The sequence below is a fragment of the Podarcis liolepis genome (genome assembly GCF_965112155.1).
Source record: "Podarcis liolepis genome assembly, chromosome: 6".
NCBI lineage: Eukaryota > Metazoa > Chordata > Lepidosauria > Squamata > Lacertidae > Podarcis > Podarcis liolepis.
This window is the reverse complement of record NC_139559.1, coordinates 60,922,047-60,944,317: the sequence shown is the minus strand read 5'-3', so window position 1 is coordinate 60,944,317 and position 22,271 is coordinate 60,922,047. Positions and strand designations below refer to the sequence as shown.

Genomic DNA, 22,271 nt, shown 5'->3' with positions numbered 1-22,271 from the left:
ACTTCAAACAGCACATTTTTTATCATTTCACCAGCAATGCCATTTGTTTTGAAATGGAATGCCACATACTCCCACGGAATATTCCCAAGCTATCAGTTTTAACAACCAGCCATACAAAATTGAGAAGGATGCACATACTCTGGAGGATAAGCTAAGAATTCAAAAACTGTATTTAAAAACCGGAGAGCTGTGCAGATAGCAACAGAAGGTTAAATTTGGCAGGAAGAAAGAATATGGGAAGAAATGCAGGGACAAGTATAAAATAGGAATAAATGTCTAGGCAGCCACATTTCTGACGTTGGTTTAGGGGTTATAATGAGCAAAGAACTGAGCATCAATCAAAAGCATGCTGTGTCATGACAAGGTCAACATCGTTCTAGCTTGCATCAATAAGAGCACTGCTTCTAAGACTAGGGAGTGCCTATGAGGTCATAAATTGAGAGTGCTGTCTGTGTCCCATCCTTGGTACAACAGGTAGAAAAAAGATTCTTGACAACCAGAATGCTCATGTCACAAAGCTCTATTTCTCCATAACATTGGAATCAGGAAAGGGTGTGAAAGCTCTGGATTGGCATCTGAATGCATGAGGGCTGATAAACTATGCTTGAAGAAGGAGGCTCTTTGGGTGGTTCCCACATTTGGGAACTATACAAGGTACCTGTTCTGGGTGGGGCTGCACTCCCTCTGAAGGAGCAGGTGTGCTGCTTTGGGGGTACTCCTACTTACATCGTTGTTACCAGAGGTCCAAATGTCCTCGGTGACTAGGAGCGACTTTTACCAGCTTTGCCTCGTTGACCAGCTAAAGCCATTCCTGGACAGAGATACCCTGGCCACTTTGGTCCATGCAGTGATAACCTCAATACTGGATTACTGTAATGCGTTCTATGTGGGGCTGCCCATGGGTCTGATTTGGAAGTTGCACAGGCTGCTCATCTACTACTGAGACAGGCTCATGGTCCTTGCATTGATTTACATAATTTACATCACCTGAACCATTATATCCTAGTTTGATTGTGGAGATAATCTGCAGGAGCACTGTTGGTCACTCCCCGAGCTGGAAAGGCTAATTTGACAACAAGAAGACCCAAAGCCTTTATAACTAGGATATAATGGCTCTCCCAATGGAAACTGGCTCTACCGGTGGAAAGCTTTACCAAGAAAGATTAAGCAGGTAGTTTCTGTTTCAACTTTTAAAGGCCAGCTGACAACTTCTGTATTCTGCTGCTATTATTATTATTATTATTATTATTATTATTATTATTATTATTTTATTTGCTGCCCATCTGACTGGGTTGCCCCAGCCACTGCTAGTCCTACGCAGGCAATTAAGAATAAATCTTTCCACAATAGTTAATTGATGTCTGTTTTAACCTCTTTATATGGTTTTTACTGTATGGGTTTATGTATTTTTGTTACCTGCTTTGATCTTTTCAACGAAATAGTGATTTATAAATATGTTTTAGCAAGTTTTTACTGAGTCTTAAGCACATAAGCATGTGATAGGAACAGTAAAATCTACCCAAAATAATGCTCCAGAGTGGCTTTCAGAGCTAATTCTAATGAAAATGAACAGGTTTCATTTATTCAGTAACATGGAATTTGCTTTCTGTATAAAGTTATTCATCACAGGAAGAGCAGTCAGCAGGAGGTCACAGAATGTGCTCAGTTTTAAAAAACATTTAAATGAAATAGCACTACATCACTCAGGGCAAGGTGACATGAAGTGAGAGAGACATGGAGGAGGAAGAAAATATTAATATCCTTGCCTGAAAGCAAGTATTGTGATAAAGATATGGATGGAGTTGGTTTTTTTTTGAAGCTTCCTTCTTTGCAGTCCCACTAACAGTATTTACAACCACTCTGCTTTAGCAAAAAGTCAAGGTCTCATGTCAAACTTCTGGTTTGTTTCTATGCAATGCTGTTTTCTTTTTCTTTTTTTAACTTCTTTTTATTCATTTTCTGTTACCAAACACCAACAACAGAAAAAGGAAATATTAATATCCTTGCCTGAAAGCAAGTATTGTGATAAAGATATGGATGGAGTTGGGTTTTTTTGAAGCTTCTTTCTTTGCAGTCCCACTAACAGTATTTACAACCACTCTGCTTTAGCAAAAAGTCACGGTCTCATGTCAAACTTCTGGTTTGTTTCTATGCAATGAGTGATCATATATTTACAGAACACTGGATTCATTTGCAGTACAAATTACTGGTGAATGAAAAAAATGCTTAAGGCTGCATACAGGAAGAAGGTGTGTGGTCAAATTGCTAATGCATTTACCGAAATAAAAAAGCAGTTTAAATTTTATTAAGCATGCTCCCATAACTGTATAATTTTCACAAGAATAGTGAAAAATGCAGCTGGAATGGCCACAAAGCAGGAGAAGGATTTCTCTTACAACCAGCTTTTCAGACCTCCCTTGTTATATGAAGGTTGTAAGATCCAGTCCTACAGCCTAATGATAGCTGTATGGATTCACTGTTGTACAAACTATACTTCAGTCTTCAACAGGTGAATCAGGCCAAATACCAGGTTGCAGCTTGACCTAAAATGGCTCGTAGCTACAGCATTCCTATCATACAAATGAATGATTTTTTTTAAAAAATTAAGAAGTTGGTGCCCAAATGCTTGTTTGGACTGAGGGTTGGCCCCTGGTCTCAAAAGGATGAAAATTGCTAAACTGTAGCTTTATGACGTAACAATGGGCAAAAAATAAAACCATATTTTTCCAGTCTACTGAGACATGCCTGTGGAGAGCAAGGAGGCAGCAGACAGGAAGCTGGTAGAAATTTCATTTCTCCTGTACAAAGCATGATTATTTTGTAAAAAGCCCAACGATACCCAAGTAATATCATCCAAAGATAGGAACTCTCAATCTGCATTTTGACAATAAAAGTCAAACTTTCAAAAAGGGATTTTTCAATGAAGAAATCTGTTAATCCATGGGAACAGTTTTCACATATTTCTAATAAGAACCTACGTATGTTTTTACACCTCCAGTGATTTTATGCAATTTTGACACTGATACTGAAGTTCACACTTTCAAAAGCTTATCTTTGGTGAAAAAAGCTATTATATTTAGTCTCCTGCCCCTATCTTTTAACCATATACTTAAGAGAAAATCTAAGCGCACATGTCTGGTACTCAACATTCATCAGAAAAAGGAAGCATCAAATATGCAACAGCAGATCAAGCTAAGTGCATAGTGTGTACAGTTAAGGTTAAGCTATGCTGCGTTAAGGGAATTTATGCACAACTTAGATAGATTTAAGGGGATTAGACAAATTCATAGAGGATAAGGCTGTCAAAGGCTAATACTCATGATGGCTATATACTATCTCCAAGATCAGAGGCAGCATGACTCTGAACACCACTTGCTAGTGAATCGCAGCAGGAAAGAATTATTGCCTTCATCCCTTTTTTGGGTGGGCTTTCCATAAGCATGTGGCTGGCCAGTGTAGGAACAGGACGCTAGGCTCTGGGTCTTTGGTCTGCTCCAGCAGCAATCTTCTAATGCTCTTACGAAGAGGATGGCAAGGAAATGAGGTTATGTGATTTGGTATATTGACTGCTGCTTTCTCTCATATACATTTTAATTATAGCTGTTGCTTTCCTAGCCATATTTGCTGAAAGACCCCAATCAAATGGAGTGTATTCTTCATTTTCTATAACTTTTCACACTGAAATTTCTGCTAATTCTGTATTTGTAATAGAATTCTGTTTTGTTTGCTTCAAACAAACCATTTACTGAAGAGAAGGTCTATTCTTGACTTACTAAAATGCAACTAAAATGCTTGTTTGGAGCAAAAGTAACCAAAATTGAATTAGTTCAGGTGTAACAGCAAGTCAAAGATTTGTGAAGAAGGAAAAGCTAAGCTGGAGTGATCTCTGCATTACTCATAATGCATAGAACATTAAAGGCTTACTGTATCTACCTAAATTACCATTTTTTATTCACATTGAATTCATTTTTAATTGGTGGGAAATAAGCTAAATATATAAGCAATAAGTAAAATAGCAGCTTCTTGTGTTTTAAAGACATGCACAACAGAGAATGCTTAGACTATAAGAAGGTGATCATACATGTACTCATACATATTGGTCATGACATGCTTTCATTAAATTTGTGGCTATATTAGTATCCACCAGTGTCCTTTGTTAAAGGAACACCCAAGCGTACATGTCAAACATGTATTATGGAATTTCCACATTTCTTTCTTTCATTGTACCAAAAATGGAGTAGCTTTGAGATTCATGCAAAACTTGAAATAGTATTCCAAAACCACCAAACAACTTACAAGTGGTGTATCCTTTCCTCCTACAATACTGAGACCAAGGCCTGATCGCCCCTTGGAGATTTCCAGAGTCATTTCTTGTCCAGGAACTATTGGGCATGTCGCTGGATCCACCAGAGGAAGCGGAAAGCCACCTGCAACAAATGATAAAATGTACCAGTGAACAAAAGCACCATTGCCAAACAAAGAAAGAAGCTGCAGAGGAATAAACTCAGTGTCGAAATTTGGTGTGCACCTGCATCAAATTCTTGTGATTTGAGGTCTGCTGCTTTGGATGCAATTTCACAATTCACATGCAAGTTAACGTTTAGGGAAGGTGACACACCATTCTGATAAGCTAGGGCACTCGTTATATCTAGCTGCACACACATGCTCGCTCACACTCACACATCAGATCCTCTTCTGGATCTTCTGCTACCTGAAGGGCAGTCAAGATCTTGCTTTTCACTGCTGTTGACAAGTTTATTTACTCATAATATTGGTTTATTCATACAAGCAGTGTGACAGAAGTTCACAATTCTCAGCTGTAGCAACCTCTGTTATTTATTAATACATTATGGAATTTTGGTGATTGCAGAATTAGCATGGCTGAGATTTCTGAGCCCTGATCTCAGCAGTTATATTGCTCATGCATCATCCTTATGAGTGAAGGAGGACAGCAACGCCTGGTCTTTCCATGCAGCAGAAGGAGGTGGTAGATAAAACAGGTTTGTTACATGAAATGTTCTAAGAAAAAATACATTAAATCAATTGCATGTAAAAGTAAACGGCACTGTAGCTGTTAATCTAGACTTTTAAATTAAAAGAAAAGAAAACACTGCATGCTATTATCATGCTAAAAAGCTTGGTATTGAATGAAAGGTATTCTTCAGATAGAAGTAAGAAGTTCATACTTCTGCTGGTGAACTCTGTCTCTGGAGAATAAGAAGGTGCCGGAGCCAAGGATATCTTGTGTAAACTGATAGGGATTACTGCTGAAGACTTTGATTGCTTTAATTGGTTACGAAACTGGAAGGGAAAAGGGGGGGGGGGATAAATCAAAGACATTGAACTGTTAAGCCTCCTAAAACCCAAACAAGAAGTTGAAACTACAGTACAGAGAGATCTTTTATATAGATCAGAAGTGGGGAGCGTAAAATAACATCTAACAACTTTAGAAGTAATAATCTACTTACCTCTGATGCTGCAATTTCAAAAATTTCGGTCAGAGAACATACTACTGAAACATTATTTACCATAAAGTTTAAGAGCTTTGGTAAAATCTTGAAAGTGTTTTACAACAATTCCATGTTTTCCATTATTATTTCTGGCTGTTTTACAAGGTCATTTAAAAGCTTGCTATTATAAACTAAATAAAAGTGTACTTTTTCTGAGCTAAAAGAGGTCTGCTACAAGAGCCCACAACTGTACCTACTGTGTGGTAGTAAAAGCAACAAAGAGGGGCCATTTCATTGCTTCTGTTGCCATGTCTTTCAACCATTTGCAATGGAGCTTGTCAGGACGGTTCTTAAGTCTTGACATTTATATTGGTGATGGAGCCCAGGACACCCCAGAAACCCTCTGTGATTTGCTTGCTGGGCATTTTGAGGAAGAAGTTGTTCACCTCTGTAGTGAGCTAGATGCCGTAACTGATGCAGCTCTGAGTCAGCTGTGCTTTGTGGTATCAGCTTTGGGTTTTGCAGCCTGATGACACTGACCAGATGCTTGGGAGTAAGCGCCCAAGGATGTGCCCTCTTCACCCTTGCCTTTCTTGGCTCATTAAAGCTAGATGGAAGGGGCATGAAGGGGCATGAATGGGTGAGCCCAGGGTGTGATAAATGTCTTGCATTTCCCTGAAAGGAAAACTCACCCTGAACTAAATAGCAAACAACTACTGTCCAGCTGTAAATATGGCCTTTGAGTGCAAGGTCCTACTCAAGAGGATTGCAGTCATTATTTGGGGACATTTTAATCTGGTTTCAAATCCAGATTTGGGATTGAATCAGCCTTCGTTACATGGATGGATGAGGGAGAGGGAAAAGGAGCACTATGCTGCAGCTCCTCCTCAACCTCATACCAGCTTTGGAGGGCATCTTCCTGGACCATCTATGAGAGATTGGGGCCATGGTTCTGCAACAGTTGCAACCTTATCTCCTATTTCACCACCCCCACTGGCTTTTGACCTATGTGGTGCCATGGAGCACTGCATTGTCTCCAGTGCTATTTAAGAACGAGATGAAGTCATTGAGAGCTGTCAAAAGGAAAATTGGAGTAAGGTGTTATCAGTACATGGATGTTACCAAACACTATTTCTCTGTTGACACCTGAATAAGGAAGGACTGAGAAGGCCCTGGATTGAGGTCTAGATGCAGAGGTTGGTTGAAAGAGGGATAACAGTCTTAATCCTAATAAGATGGAGGCTTGTAGCTAAGTGGATAAAAATATATTCGCCTTAGGTGTTTGTTTGTAATTTTTTAAAACCTTCTCTTCCATTGTTTTTTTCTCTCTCTCATTTTTACATTTAAGTTTGTAAATCACCTTGAGAAACATGTTAAACCAGACGCACATATACATAATAAGAATAATAATAAATTGTTAATAATGATAAAATAAATGAATAAGAAACCATTTGGAGTATAATACATACATTTTCTGTAGGTTGCTCTGCTGTTATTTGCTGGTTCTCTATCACCTGCTTGTCAAGCTTGCCACCGACATCCTATCAAAAACAACCCCCAAATTAAAGGTTTATCTGAAAGCAAAGACCTGTGCAAAGATACACACTTTCAAGTGTAACCTGTTTTATCGCAGCCCTCATTCCCTGAAATAAATCGTCCCAAACTGAAATACTCAATTCACAGTTCAATGCACATGTAGACCACATAGATTACTGGTCCGTGTTAAACGCTCTTCAGGTGAAGCTTAGTATCATATAGAATTAGGAATATATTGCTTACTTTTTCATGTGGCTCATTTAAGATTAGACCTCTCTTACTACATTTAAGTCCCCCTGAAGGCCTACCTTGTCATCATTTTCTTAGACAGCAGGCCAAACTGAGAAAAGGCCATTTAGGGTGAGACCAATCAAAATCCAGTTTACTCTTTGGGAACACAGCCAAGTACCCTAACTAGATAGCTACTGTGTCTGTAGGAAAACTACCACAAAATGCTTATAATGCAGATGCCTCAATAAGGACAAGAATGCACAACTTAAGATGAACTGCAAAAAATGCTACCTTTAATTCTTCAAACCTAAATATAACTAATTTGTCTGATTAAATGTGATAACCATGTTTGTGATATTTTCTGTGCTTCTGCAGTTACACCTTTAATAAGTGAATTTTGTTTTTGTCATTCTAAGATATTACCTTTTGCAGAAGAATAACAGAAACACCCATTTATCCCTTATGGTCCAGAAAATAAGCTTGTAAAAAATGTTTGGTGAAATATCAGACATTAAAGGAGGCTGAGGTAGACTTCCAACGTTCAAGGGATAGCAATTTTGTAGTAGCTTGTGTATAGTAGGCTTTCCTTATTTCACAAAATAAGCAAATTGCACCCATTTTTGAAGCACAACGTGAGACACCATAGCATAACTTCCAGACTTTGAATACAGTATGCTTATTCAAACCAAAGTCCTGCCAACGAAAGCATTATTTTTCACCTGCTTTTAAAAAATATCATAACAGTGGGACAAAGCAGATAAGGTAAAAATTGATGTTTAGTATTATGAGGAATGGCTGAGCTGAAATACTGCAAAGATGCCACGAGGAAAACATCCTTCAAACATTTATTTCCCACACACTGCCAGCTGCGTCCTCCAATACTGTATTACACATGGTTTTATTTTAAAGAGACAGATTATGCTGCTGAAAAATAAAAACACCCCACTGGATTTGTGTGCTCATCAGTATTTTATTTGTCACAGAAATATCGGGAAATATTAGTATGAATCTCTCCTTTGAAGCCATCAACTTCAGCTGATGCTTGACAGTAGGGCAGATTCAAGGACAAGCACCTTTCAGCTTTAATAGTGATCAAGTTGAAAAAGCCTCCTGCTGAACAGAACATTTGATTACCCTGTATGTATAGTGAAGCAAAGTAAAAACACACATCTAAAAACCACACTGGAGCTATCACTCATGCCATTTCCCTGTTAAGTCAACACGGAAGGTTTAAAATCACTTGCTTATTGTGCAATGCACCAAAGGTATACCCTTCAAAATGTAACAAAACATTTTCTTGGGTCACTTTTAATACATAACACAGCATTTCTTCTAGTATCATATAAACTGTGAATGAAAGCTGCAGTTGCATTTGTCTCTGCATGTACAAGTTCAGGGTCCTTTTGAAGGTGATCGCTTACAATTTAAAGGACCCAAGAACAGATGCCTTAGACTAGCAGCAGACCAGGGTGGAGAAACCTTTGGCAACTTCCATCAACCCTGATAATTGGCTATGGTGACTTGGCTGATAGGAGTCAGAGTCTAACATCTGGAAGGCCATAAGGTTCCCCAAGCCTGCAAGGGACTTTTTCTAATAGCTGCTAGGGATAAATAGATCATTATATTTCTGATCTGTTTCTGCTTGTCTGTGTTCAGCCCCAAATCCATTCAATCCCAATTCCACATTTCTCTGCAAATAAAACAACAACTGCACAACATTTGTAATTAAGTATGTATGCAATCAAAACACTTTGTGATAAATGCATCAAAAAAATGTTATCACTGTGTGTGTGAGTATGTGTGTTTCAGCTGAAAACTGTTTCATAAAATTCAGGGAAGAACGACATAAAAAATACTTAAGTTCTGATCTGCACATCTGAGAGGTGCAAATCAGATCAATTTTTTTTGTAGAGTCAAATTCCTCAAGCATTCTATTGTCTTCTTCAAGCGTCTATGAGCATAGAGCTCCTACAACCCACCTATGCAAAGTCCAAGCTGCACCAGCATGGAGGGAACTTTTACTTTCCCAAGCCAACAATGGAAAAGTCCAGCTTCACATAAATTACTGCTTCCTGAAGCCCACCTTTGTGATCCTCGATTCCATCATATTTTCCCATTATGATTATGGATAAAAGACTAACATATTATGACAAAAATGTTCAAGATTGGGAACTGATTTTTTAAAATTTAATGTTATGTCTGAATATAGCCACTCAGAAGGCGACATTCGAATAGTAATGCAAAATAGGCTGTGTGCAGAGGAAGAAAACAGAAAAACCAGCCTACATAGTGAATTTCTAGGCATTTGTACTGTAGCTATTAGCCTAACTCTCATTTCTGGAGTCCCTTTTTGCTGTCAAAGGTAAAACAAATGTAGACCAGAGGGAGGGTCTTTTCACCCTGGATTTTGATTTTTTTCCAGAGTGGTGAGCAGCTTGACATCCTTTTCTCGTGCCAGGTAAAGCTTTTAAAACACAGAAGTCTCCCAGGCATCAGTTTTAACTCCAGTTTTACCAGTCTATGGTCAGATGTGCTGCCATAATTTTAATCGTTTTGTGTCTATTGTTAGCTGCTCTATAAGAGTACTTTTATAGATTGAATATTAGGATATTTGATATGCTGAGGAAATAAATCCAAAGCATTTTGCTGTACTTTAACCACTTCCATTTGCAGAAAACTTTAGTATGCAGAAGGTAGCTGAAGACTTGCAACAGTGACCTATTACTAGTCTCAAAAAGGGTTTTTGACAAATTAAAAGCAGGGGTGTGTTGAAATGGCTTGCTCTCTACTCTCTCCAACTTATTCTCATTTTAGTCTCATCAAGGTATTTAGAGACTGACACGTCAATCAGTTTCTCATACATTGTGTGCCACAGTGCAAGCAACCAATGTCCTGCTCGAGGGTGGCCTTAAACCCTTTGGATCAAAATCTGTCAAACGGGAAGAGAGCTTGACAGAGAGGTGAAGAAGTCTCCACAGGCTGCTCCAGCTACGTGGGCAACTGGCACAAACTGGCCTGTGGGGAGGGACAACATTAAATGCATGCTGCAGTTCCCGCTGGATTGCACCTTCCCCCACAGAGCCATCTACTGTCAACTTACCTGTGGGAAGGATTCCAGAAAAGCAAGGGAGGCAGCCAGAGATAATATCAGGAACCCGTTCCTGTTGCAGCTGGACTGTTTCCTCCTTTTATGAGGCTGTCTACCACCAGCTGCCTACTAGGAATCCTCCTTATAATTTGCTCTATGGTGATACTGCTCATTCCTCACCCCTCCCCTTCTCAAAATACACATTGGTGTTGCTTATAAGCAGCAGTCAAAGGATTTGCAGACTCAAAAATGGGATATAAATAGCTGTAATAAATACATGAAAGAACACTGACATACAAAGGCTTCCTGAAATCTCAAGAATTTTATACTATTCTTTTAAATCATAAATACAAAATACCCATAACTGTATGCCTAGCATGATTGGGTTGCCTTAAGTTGCTTTGACATAGAAAGCAGTTGAAATATATTGGCATGCTGAACAGCTGAGGCACTCAAGCATCCATGTAAAAATGTATTTCCTCAGTATTACCAGAGAACAGATGTGTGCCACTCTTCCTGACTGCCAGGTGGGTGAATTCATCTATTCAAAATATTTGTATTTTACTCTTCAGCAAATTTTCTGGGGCAGTTCACAAAAATGAGATAATAAAGCGAATAAATAAAATATAAACAACAATACCTTAAAAAGACAAATACATTTAAAAGCCTGAGAGTGCACAAGTGCCTGGCATTGAAAGGATAGCAATACTGACATCAGCCAGGCCTCTTTGGGCAGGCAGGGAATGCCACAAATAGGGTGCCACCACTGAGGAGGTTCTCACTCTGGTAACCAACCACTTCACCTCAGTTGGCAGAAGCACTTGAAGGAAAGCCTCTCAAGATTACCGCATTGGACATGCAGAAGGGCCCGTCAACAGGCCTCTCTCTCTTCTCTAACATTCTCCACAGGGAATAAACGGCATTATCAAACCACTACTAGGAACTTTATGCTAGATCTCATTAGCAGAGGGGTGTGTGGTGGGGGTTGAGATGATGTGAGTTTCAGAACAGCAGAATTCATTTTTTGAATTCAGAATTGAGACTGAATTATCATCTTGAGAATCTCACAGTTCACTAACTTTTTCAAATGTCAAGTTTTTAGCTCTAGCAGTTATAGCTATACATTTGAAAATACAAATCTGAGTGAGTGGAAATAAAGAGGGACTTAGCAAGATCTCTAAACAGCTATGGTCCTCAATGCCATGCATGGTTCTGTGCCAGCTTGACATCATTTTACCCTGTCTAATTTACACTCACCAAAAGTATTATGGTTTTGATTGTTTGCCCCGTCCCAATATGAGAATCCAAGGTTCAATTCTAACACACATATAGGGCACCAAAATTCAATTATAGTTTCTCTGTTGTTTGGGGCTGGTCTGTACAGTGTGCAAAACTGCACCAATGTCATTTCCTGCTTCTCTTTCCTTTTCAAGTTTTTCCCCCCCTACTGGAACCTTGACTCTGTAAAGAAATTTGCATATTTCTTGCAGCGCATGCTTACTAGTTTAGTGTACACATCATCCGTTGAGCTTTTTGTAAGAAATTCCCAACTGGTATCTTCTTCACCACTTGCAGATTCGGTGGTACTGTGGTCCTGGTGAAAAAGTTTTGTTTTTCAATTTAGGAATGTGAATTTCACTTAAGATTTTAACAATAAAACTACAGAATATATTTCTTTGGAGGGAGACTCAACAAATCAGCCTTGCTTTCATGAACAGTGTTCAACTGGTCATCTGGGCTATAGTCCACAAGGCTCTGGAAACACAAATATCCACATATGACCATTCAGATCACTCTTGTTTTCTGTCACTTCAATGCAATCTCAGCCTTGGCTTAGATGGCACATTTCCCACAAAAAGCATGCTGTATAGAGGTTACGAACCAAAAACAGCAGTAGGAAGAGAATAAGGTACAAAACACTGAGTATTTTGGTTTTTCACTCCTTTGCAGAGAACACACATACAGTACATTTTCACCAGCACAACAGTTAGAAATGTGTCTCAGTAGAAAGAAAGAAAGAAAGAAAGAAAGAAAGAAAGAAAGAAAGAAAGAAAGGAAGGAAGGAAGGAAGGAAGGAAGGAAGGAAGGAAGGAAGCTGAGATTCCCGGGAAGTTTAATAAATCCCAGATCCTGAACATGCATCAAATGAACCACACTCTGTGCACTCTCAAACTCTTAATAAAACAGCAATGGTTAACTGGCTGTTATGGTTTAGTTTTCTGCCTGAAGTTCTATTGTTGGTTTTAAATATATGTAAGTTTTTAAAATTCTGTAAACTACCTTGGGAACCAATTTTGGTTGAAAGGCAGCTTATAAATAACAGAGATGAAAAATAACAGGTTTTCAGAAGATGAAATCTTCCATTCAAGTTAACTGGAAAGTATCCATAGCCTTCAAAGCCAGACTTTCTAGAGTTATCCCTGTGAAATCTGCTCTGCTGCACACACACACAGGGCACAGAACACCAGCACACCCCACATCTTTAGTAACATTTTAAAAACCGTTGGTGTACTGCAACATGATTAAACTATGCAACTGCATAATGTTAGGTATTTCACCAAGTCATTACCAGAATAATGTTGTTTGGGTATAAAAGACACACAAAGTTGAAAAAAAAATGGTATAGAGTGAGAAATCACAAAGAAACTAAAGCAGAAGAACTGGATAATAGAAGGAAATATTTGACTAAATACCAGGGAACATCAATTCAGCAACAAAAAATAAAATCAAAAAATCAGGGAAGCAGTAATTATCCAGAAAGTGACACACTACTCCTGGGTTATGATAGAAAATCAACTCTATAATAAAAATGAGAACAAGTGTATTTGAAGAGGGCATGGACCAATGACACCATTTTCTCTTATTTATAAAGTAACCATGCATAATCATTGGGCTTGCAAGTCAAAACAAAAGGCAAATAATAGATGCTCATTATCAAACTTCTGGAATTCCATATTATGATATTTCACCAATATACATACACTATCTTTTTGGCCTGGCTTCCAAATAAGTTTGGCAGCAATCCCAGGGTTTCCTGACTCTAGAAACCTACTTTCTCTATGAGTCAGATACTGTTTTGTTTTCAATGGATGCTGGAAGAAACTGGCCATTGTCCAAAATGGTGGTTTTCCCAAAGGCAACTCAATGAGGTTCAAATGTGAAGTTGGCATAAGACCAGATGTAGTTGTATGAAGAGGTCAAAACGTGACCTGCAGTTTGTAGCTTGGGACATTTTCTTGAATTATTTGCTGTGTACCTAGGTTTTTCCCTGGCTTTCCAATTGTCTGGATTGTGCTGTGGATGGCACTATTTGGAGACAGAGGGCTTGTAAAGGTAAAAGGTAAAGGGACCCCTGACCATTAGGTCCAGTCACGGACGACTCTGGGGTCGCGGCGCTCATCTCGCTTTACTGGCTGAGGAAGCCGGCGTACAGCTTCCGGGTCATGTGGCCAGCATGACTAAGCCGCTTCTGGCAAACCAGAGCAGCGCATGGAAATGCCATTTACCTTCTGGCGGTACCTATTTATCTACTTGCACTTTGATGTGCTTTCGAACTGCTAGGTTGGCAGGAGCAGGAACCAAGCAACGGGAGCTCACCCCGTTGCAGGGATTCAAACCGCCAACTTTCTAATTGGCAAGCCCTAGGCTCTGTGGTTTAACCCACAGCGCCACCCACATCCCTAGAGGGCTTGTAGGCACATGCAACAGCTGCATTTTCTATGGACATATGCAAGGTCTACCTCTGGATCCACTCCATGAATCCATGAATTGTTAATATTCATTAAGCCCAGAAGAAGAATGTTCTATTGTTGACGATAGTTGTTACGTTTGGATAGGAATAAGTACAAGTGAAACTCTTTCCATTGTCCTTGAAAATTCACACTCAATTCTGCACAAGATGAAAAGTTCTACCTGATGCTCTGGCATGCAACGGAATACCACTGTTGATATTTCTCTATCTCCAATGTCATGTTGACTCTAACAATGTGATAGAAGGTTCCTGTTTTAATAGATGGCATGATCCATTAAAAGTGATAATTAGACCCTAATTTGGAGCTGGAGAGTTTGGATTCAAGTGTTTGCCTGGTGACTAATTTACAATTTTTGAGAAAGGTATTGCAGAGAGTAGCAGCCTTTTAACTCCAGACAGTCTTGAACGAAACTCATTATTATTTGGATCTGTTTTAGCCTGCCTTCCAACTGAGTTAGGAAAGATATGGCTGTCAACTTGATGGATAACTTACATAGGGGAATGTACAGCGGGAGTGCAATCCTGTGAGTTCTCCTGAACCTTTTTGTAGCTTTTGATATCATCAGCCATAGTATCTTGCTGGGCTGCCTAGCTGGAACAGTTTCTGAAGGCACAATGTTATGGAGGCTTTGGCCCTTTCTGGAGCGCTGGTCTCAGAAGGTATGTGTTCCTAGACTCAATGCCCAGGTGGTATTGATGGACAAGACAATTGTTTATGAGGAGCTTCTACAGAATGCAGCTGTGAGAGGACAAGGTAGATGCTTGGAGTCCACAACACCTATACTGTATCATTTGAATTTGCTGCCTATTTGTCTCAGAACTTCATATAAAGAGGTTGTGCTGACCTACACAGTGAGCCCCTTTGTTCTCATTATGCTCTTTAACACACACATATACATCAACAAGACCCAAGGATGTCACTCCAAAAAACACTGAAGGTGCCCCTGTGTGAACTGGAGTGCTCCGTCCTTGGTTTTGGGAGAGAAAAGTGCTTCAGGTATCAGGTTTTCAGCATAGTTCATCTCTGTGTTTAATGTTTCAAACTTAAATAGAGCTGATTTTGCATCACTGAAAAAATGCAAACAGACGTGCACAACAGTGAACCATGCTAGCTATTGCATTATGAAGGGGAATTCATGCTCTGTTGGCCTTCTGCTGAATGTTTTTTTTGTAGAGTTTAATTAGATGAATGCCATGGTTTATATTAATCTGCTAATTATGATTAATTGCTTTCATTTAGGAAACACTAATCAGAAAGTATCTTACCTCAATGGAAGACTGGGAGCTGGAGGGTAATGGGAAAGGAGCAACAGCCATCTGGTTAAATGCATCATCATTGCTGAAAAGCGAGCAAAGGAGAGAAGAGAGGGAATCAATACATTAGACAAACTGCAAAAACATCTTCATTTTCTCTTATTGGTTATTTTAGTTATCTCTTGCGTTTATAATCCTCCTTTAAGGTGGCATACAGAGAATTTCAGGGTGGGCTCCCAACTATGCACTGACCAGATCCAGATCCATTTAGCAAGAGCAAGAAAAATGCACCTTCAGCACAATAAAATACATAGCCCTGTAAAAATGTAAGGCATTTAGATACTGACCAAATAATGCATCTGTCTCTTTATTTTGCTTAAAACAAGGGGGCAAGAAGTTTAGCACTAAGAACCACATTGGAAATGCGTTGTAATTTGGAAAGCTTCCATATTTTAAATTGCATGCAAATAACCCAGCACCACTTATAGCATGATTAGGGCTATTGCCCAGTGGGGCTGGCCAGCACACTGTTTTAACAGGCCTACCTAGAGGCACATCAATTTCCTGCTTATGTTTCCTGCCAATGGCTATTTCCAACCATGCTTTCAATACTGCTCTCTCTTGTAACGTTTACATAGAACGCTATGCTCCCATCAATTTTCTGTACGGTAATTGTTTATATCAACATCTATTTGCAGCTGTTGGAAGTGCACATTGGAGGGTTTGGAGAGAGGTGTGATCAGTATGCTGATGATACCCAGCTATCTTTCTCTGTACAACTAAGCCAGTTGAGGCTGTGCAGGTCTTGGACTGGTGATTAGATACAGAGGTGGGTCACAGGGGGGCCAATAAGTTGAATATAAATCCTGATAAGATATAGGTCTGGAAATTGGGGAGGTTTTCTGTTCTGGACAGGTTGCACTCTCGCTGAAGGAACTGGCATGTGACCTGGGAGTGCCATCAGAGCCATTATCACTGGAGGCTCAAGTGTCCTTTGCAGCAAGAAGTGCCTTTTACCACATTTGGCCTTGCCAAAGTACATAAGAACGTAAGAAGAGCCTGCTGGACCAGGCCCATGGCTCATCATGGCCAACCAGATGCCTATGGGAAGTCAAAAGGCAGGATCTGAGGTCAACAGCAGACACCCCGCTTGTGATTTCCAGAAGCTCACAGTGAAAGAAGAGACCTCAAGACTGGAGGTGCTTTGCGTGGGGCTGTTCTTGAAGAAAGCTTCAGATAGTGCAAAATATGGTGGTTACACTTTTATCTGGGGTGTCCTGTCACAAATACGCAATACCAATTCTGAAAGAAAATATACTCTCTATATGTTACCACTTCAAGGTACTCCTATTGACTTACAAAACCCTATACAATCTGGGGAATAGACACCTGGGAGAATTCCTTATCCTGTTTATACTTGCCTGCTTGTTAAGACCTGCTGGGGAACCCTTCTTAGCTGAGCTATATGGCAACATGGGAAGAAAGCCTTCTCAGTGGTGGCACCTAGTTTGGAACTCCTTGCCCTCTGAGATATGGATGAGGCCTATTCTTTAACCTTTCGATTCTTGCTGAAGACATGGCCAAGTTTTTGGCGGCCTAAAGTACCAGCACTGATATATTTTTTTATTTGACTGGTTGTAACTATCCACATTGTTTATAGTACTAGTGCGATGCATCTGGATTTGTTTTGATTTGTAAGTCCCTCTGGATTTGTATTTGTAATGAAGAACATATAAAAATATTTTAAATGAAGTATACAACTTTGTAAATTAAAAGGATTACTACTGCTGCTGCTACATTTATATCTCATCTTTCCTTGAAGGAACTCAAGGGGGGGGGTACATAGTTTTCTCCCCCCTCCATTTCATCCTCACAACAACTCTGCAAGCTCAGATAGGCTGAGAGACTGTGATGGGCCCAAGGTTGCCTGACTGAGTGAGGGATTTGAACCCTGGTCTCCCACGTCCTAGTCTGACACTTTAACTACTATACCACACTGGATTGCCAAGTTAAGCCCCCGCAAGTGGCCTAACAAGGACTGATGCATTTTCTTCAAATAACTAGTGATGCAGTGCCTTTTTCGGGGGGGGGGGATGCAGAGGTACACATACCCCAAAACATTTTGTGAATCTCATGAGGGGCAGTATTTCAATATGAGTAGGAAAATGAGAGTACCCGTAAACATTTTTTTTTGGGGGGGGGAAGCATTGTAGTGATGTACTAATATAGTTGATAGAAACAGTTTCTGATTAAGGCCATCAATATTCTACTTTCAACCTCTCATATTCTTGTTTAGCACAAAACTTGATGGGCTGGGCATCCAGAAATGACAATATTTGAACAATGCATACAGAAGTCCACAGAATATTCTTACAGATAAATGATACTCAGCTGTACTTCACATTTCCAAGAACCTCCCTTTAAAACAGTCTAGCATGTTAAACAGCAATTTTCTAGCTCCTTTTGTTTTCCCAAGCATACAAACCAATTATGATGTAGCTCCTGCTGATGAGAATTAATCAGCATATCTAAAAGCTCCATAACCCCTGGTAATTTCTGTCTGGTGCCAATTTAGGTTCTGCCAGTTGTTGGGTTTAATTTTTTAAAAAAAATATATAAAACAGCTAATCAGCACAAGTAACAAGGAAATCAGCATAAAGCATCCGCAGCACTTGATGCAGCCTCTAATGAGGAGATCTGTAAGCAGTGAAACAAGTTCAGACATTCTATAAAAGTCCTCTCTTTTGATTTAGGCAGCAAGAAGGCTTTGTGGTGAGTTCTGCACATACAGCAAAGCTATTCCCTTTCCCCAGCCTCTCCTAATCTTAGGGAAGGAGTGTGAAGAGCTGCAGTTTAAAGGCTGGGGGAAAAGCTTGTGCCTCAGGGGGCAACTAGATATCAGTGCAGCACCTTTGCACAGTAATGTTTAGGAAGGCTTACACAAGTTGTTTCCCCAGTCCTGAAAGGAATGATACTGAGTACAGAGAAACGCATGATGTGACAATGCAATACAGGGTTGCCATTTCCAAAAGAAGTCCTGTGTAGGGCATGAAGAAGAAGAAGAAGAAGAGTTTGGATTTGATATCCCGCCTTTCACTCCCCTTCAGGAGTCTCAAAGCGGCTAACATTCTCCTTTCCCTTCCTCCCCCACAACAAACACTCTGTGGGATGAGTGGGGCTGAGAGACTTCAAAGAAGTGTGACTGGCCCAAGGTCACCCAGCAGCTGCATGTGGAGGAGCAGGGAATCGAACCCGGTTCCCCAGATTACGAGACTACCGCTCTTAACCACTACACCACACTGGCTCCCTATGATGCACTATGATGCATAGTAACTCCACCCTCAAGTGCCCTTTGGATCCTGGACATTGTTTTGAGCAATTTTTAAGCACACCTCTGCCACCTGCCTTTCCTCATCACCATTAAATCTGCACCACAGGCAATTTTAGAAAGAGATGGTAATTTTTATTCATATAAAGCCACTCTCTCTGAGGTAAGAGAAAAAGAAAGAAAGAAAACTAGGTGAAAAGAGGTTGCCGCACATAATCTGTTCCTGCTGTGACCGTACATATTCAACACAACTTTAGTCCTGCTTCAAAGGAGGTTGCTTCAAAAGTAATGGCTTGTTTTAAACGGCACCACAGAAAATAAATAAATGGACTTTTGTACTACCATCTCAGCAGCTGTAAAACAGAATATATTTATTTTACAATGGAAAGTAATGGCAACCTCGCTTTCACGATAAAGCAGGCCAGTGAGGGGGCCTGAACACAATGTTGGAATTACACTGCATGACAATAAAAACTCAGCACAAACGCAACCATCTGCCACAGCCTTTCAATTCCCAGTAGTACTATAGTTTCTCAAGTTCATAATCAGTTTGTGACTCCCATGTGTAAAATGATGATCACAGACACCAAATGCTATAGTTTATCTCCAGGTGGAAGTGTGAAAAGCCCCCATCAAAAAGTCCCAGGTTTTAATTCATTTAAAGAAATATGCTAGGAAAAGTGTGTGAATATGCATGTCAGCTAAAGGATCATAATACAATGGAATATATAGGGTTTATTTCAGAAGTACAGGAACACAGGAAGCTGCTTTATACAAAGTCAGACCATTGTTCTATTTACCTCAGTATTATCTACATTGATTGACAGCAGCTCTCAAGGATTTCAGATGGTAAATTCCAGCCCTACCTGAAGATGCCAGTGATAGGACCCGGAAATATTCTGCAAACAAAGCAGGTGGCCTGCCACAGAGCAGAAAATAGGAGGAACTAAAATTCGAACTGGATCCAGTGGAGATCCTCCACAAATAGAAAGAATCCTTCAGTTAATGGCAATGTCCCTTCTGTTTGCAGAAGCGACTAGGATTTTTCTGGTAGAGGCTTCTGCCGACAGAAGGGATGGTGGAGGCACTTTTTACTAATTCCTCTTCCTCCTCTCAGTCCCCAGGCCACATCCTGCACCGTTGCAGATGGTATGTCAATTCTCCAGAGCAGATTTTTCAACTTCTCCCCTAACCCCTTCGATCTATTGCTGGAGCTCTGCTTTACAGATCTCTGCATCCAAGTGCCTATATTCTCAAATTTAACTGTATCTCATTTGCCTATTTTATCATCACAAGTGCCAGCTATTATTATACCCTGTGGTTCAGTATTTTAGACCATACGTATCTGTATAATGAATACATTGTTAATTATCTACAATAGTTGGTTTGTTATTATTTAAATCCTAAGATTTCCATGTATTCTCTTGGAATTTATCAATTCATGTCACATTTTTCAAAGTTACATTTTAACAGCTGTTAAAATAGATAGATGCTTCATCTATCTAAACAAGCAAAACAAGGAAGAGTGGCAATCCCATGCTTTAATAAGCTTAAGGTACCGAAGACATTAGGAAAAGAGTTTCTTTTAAGATCAGAGTTTTGTGGTTTACAAAAAACAAAACAAAACCTTGGGGCTAACCAAGTACACACCATTTTAATACACACAAGTATACAAAATGGAACAAATAACCACACACAATGGTCCTTAGGCCTCCTTCAGACCTGTCATTCACAAAAAGTACTTTTCGTACCTGAAATTTGTAATGGTAGAGGCAACCTGAACTCAAGTGACTATTATCAATTTTTATAGTGCTGATTTAATCAAGCTGAGAATACATGTGGCTCCAACGTGCAGATTCACTCTCTTTCCAGAGCAGCTAAAACCCCAAAACTGGTGAAATGCCCTTCCTGAGTCAGGGAGAAAACTGAAATCCCCCTGCCACGACCTTAGCCACTGCAGCTGCCTCCTTCCTTTCCTAAAACTTCCTGAGTTATACCATCAGTAGCGAGAGGGGTTCTTAAGAGATCTAATTCATCACAGCTTATGAACTGCTTTACTTTTAAGGCAAGTAGGACAAAACTCCCCCCCCCACCTTTTGATATATAAAGGTTTGATTCCACTCCTCCTAGTTTTAAAATATTTTATGTTCTGTTCTTAACCCAATTTATTTTTAAATTTAAAGTTTATGTTTATGTTGAGGGCCCTCATTAGGGCTAAAAGGCTATTTATATATGTGTGTGTATAATATATAATATTATATGGTGCTTTTTCTGGGGGTACGCATACCCCTAAACATTTTGTGAATCTTTGTACTTTTGTCCATTTAGTGTATTTATTTTCCCCCAATTTGAACTATAAAATTTGAATTTTGAATTTTCCTGAGTCAAAATGAGAGTAAACATTTTTTAAAGAAAAAAAGCACTGATATTATATATATGTAAAATTCAAGTATCTGTTAGACTCTTGTCTAAATAATTGAAAGGGAGGAAAAGAGAACCGCAATTCCTATGCAAGACTAGCCATTCTTTATCATTGGCCCCATTTTATATTTATTTAAATAAACCAATCCAATCTTTTGAAGAGCAGGGCAATCGCCAACCCCACTTGGATCCAGTTTCATATATGATTTTTCTATCGTCTGAGCAGCTTTTCCCAGACACATTTTCAAATGCAATTAAGTAATGGAGAGTGAGCTGCTGTACACGACATTTAATTTCAGTAACTGAGAAAAGTAAGAGGCTGAAAGCAAGATCATTAATCTCCTCTGGTTGCCATGCACTGCCAAGGATAACAACTAATTTTTCATTTTACTGGGTCTGCTCTCCAACCATAGTCACATATGGTCAAACTTATCGAGACATTAAGATCCAGTCACAGTGACTCTAAGGTTGATTTTCACTTATAATGTATTTGGAGCATAGATTTAGTCACTGCTTATATTTCTTAGAAAGGAGGGTCAGTAACAAATAGTGGGTACCAGAATCAAACTTCAGTATTCATAGGGTTGCCATATTTCAAAAAGTAAAAACCAGGAAACCCCAAAGGTTGTTGCGTTTTTTAGGAAACCTCCAAAATTTTTCAGCTTTTTTTTTTTTTTACAAAAATGCCAAAAAGAAAAGAAATCCTCCTCCCCCGGATGTCAATTTCCCCCTGACCTATACTACACAAGAAACCAAGGATGGAGATGGTTTCATTTTCACTCTTGATCACCAGTATAGATGAACCCAATTCTGAGATGGGGATGAGGCTACCACTCTGGCTACAAACCAGCGTGAAACGTATAAAATACGCATTAAAAATTGACAAGCATCTACAGAAATAGCTGGTCCATGATGGTTTTCAGAATACTGTACTGCAAAATCTGATAATTGGCTGAATATGTAATAGAAAATCATACTGTTAACTGCATAGGCAACAGATTTTAACAGTCACTGGCACATGCCACAGCCAAACTAAATCTGTTTGCCTTGAGGGGGAAACCATTCCATAATATCCAACTAAGAAGAGAGAATCTGAACAAGTGATAGTTTCAAATCCTAAAACTGGGAAACACATTTCCATGTTAATTCTGTAGTTGGTTGCCACAGGACATCAAAGCTTGCTTTAAAAAAGGTGTTGTTTTTTTACATACA

At 39.5% G+C, this 22,271-nt stretch overlaps 1 protein-coding gene across 29 annotated transcripts in view; it reads right to left on the bottom strand.

The window, feature by feature from the left end:
- PATJ (PATJ crumbs cell polarity complex component) overlaps positions 1-22,271 on the bottom strand; it is a 154,779-nt gene that overhangs the window by 28,552 nt on the left and 103,956 nt on the right. For 22 of the 29 annotated variants that reach the window (XM_083510248.1, XM_083510239.1, XM_083510252.1 and 19 more), the window contains 5 exons: positions 15,323-15,395; positions 11,807-11,899; positions 6,920-6,991; positions 5,187-5,301; positions 4,297-4,427 (listed from right to left, as the gene is read on the bottom strand). In XM_083510248.1, coding sequence (XP_083366374.1) covers positions 4,297-4,427; positions 5,187-5,301; positions 6,920-6,991; positions 11,807-11,899; positions 15,323-15,395 — 484 coding nt within the window. The remainder of the gene's footprint in view (positions 1-4,296; positions 4,428-5,186; positions 5,302-6,919; positions 6,992-11,806; positions 11,900-15,322; positions 15,396-22,271) is intronic. The other 7 variants (XM_083510228.1, XM_083510243.1, XM_083510241.1 and 4 more) reach the window with 1 other exon arrangement.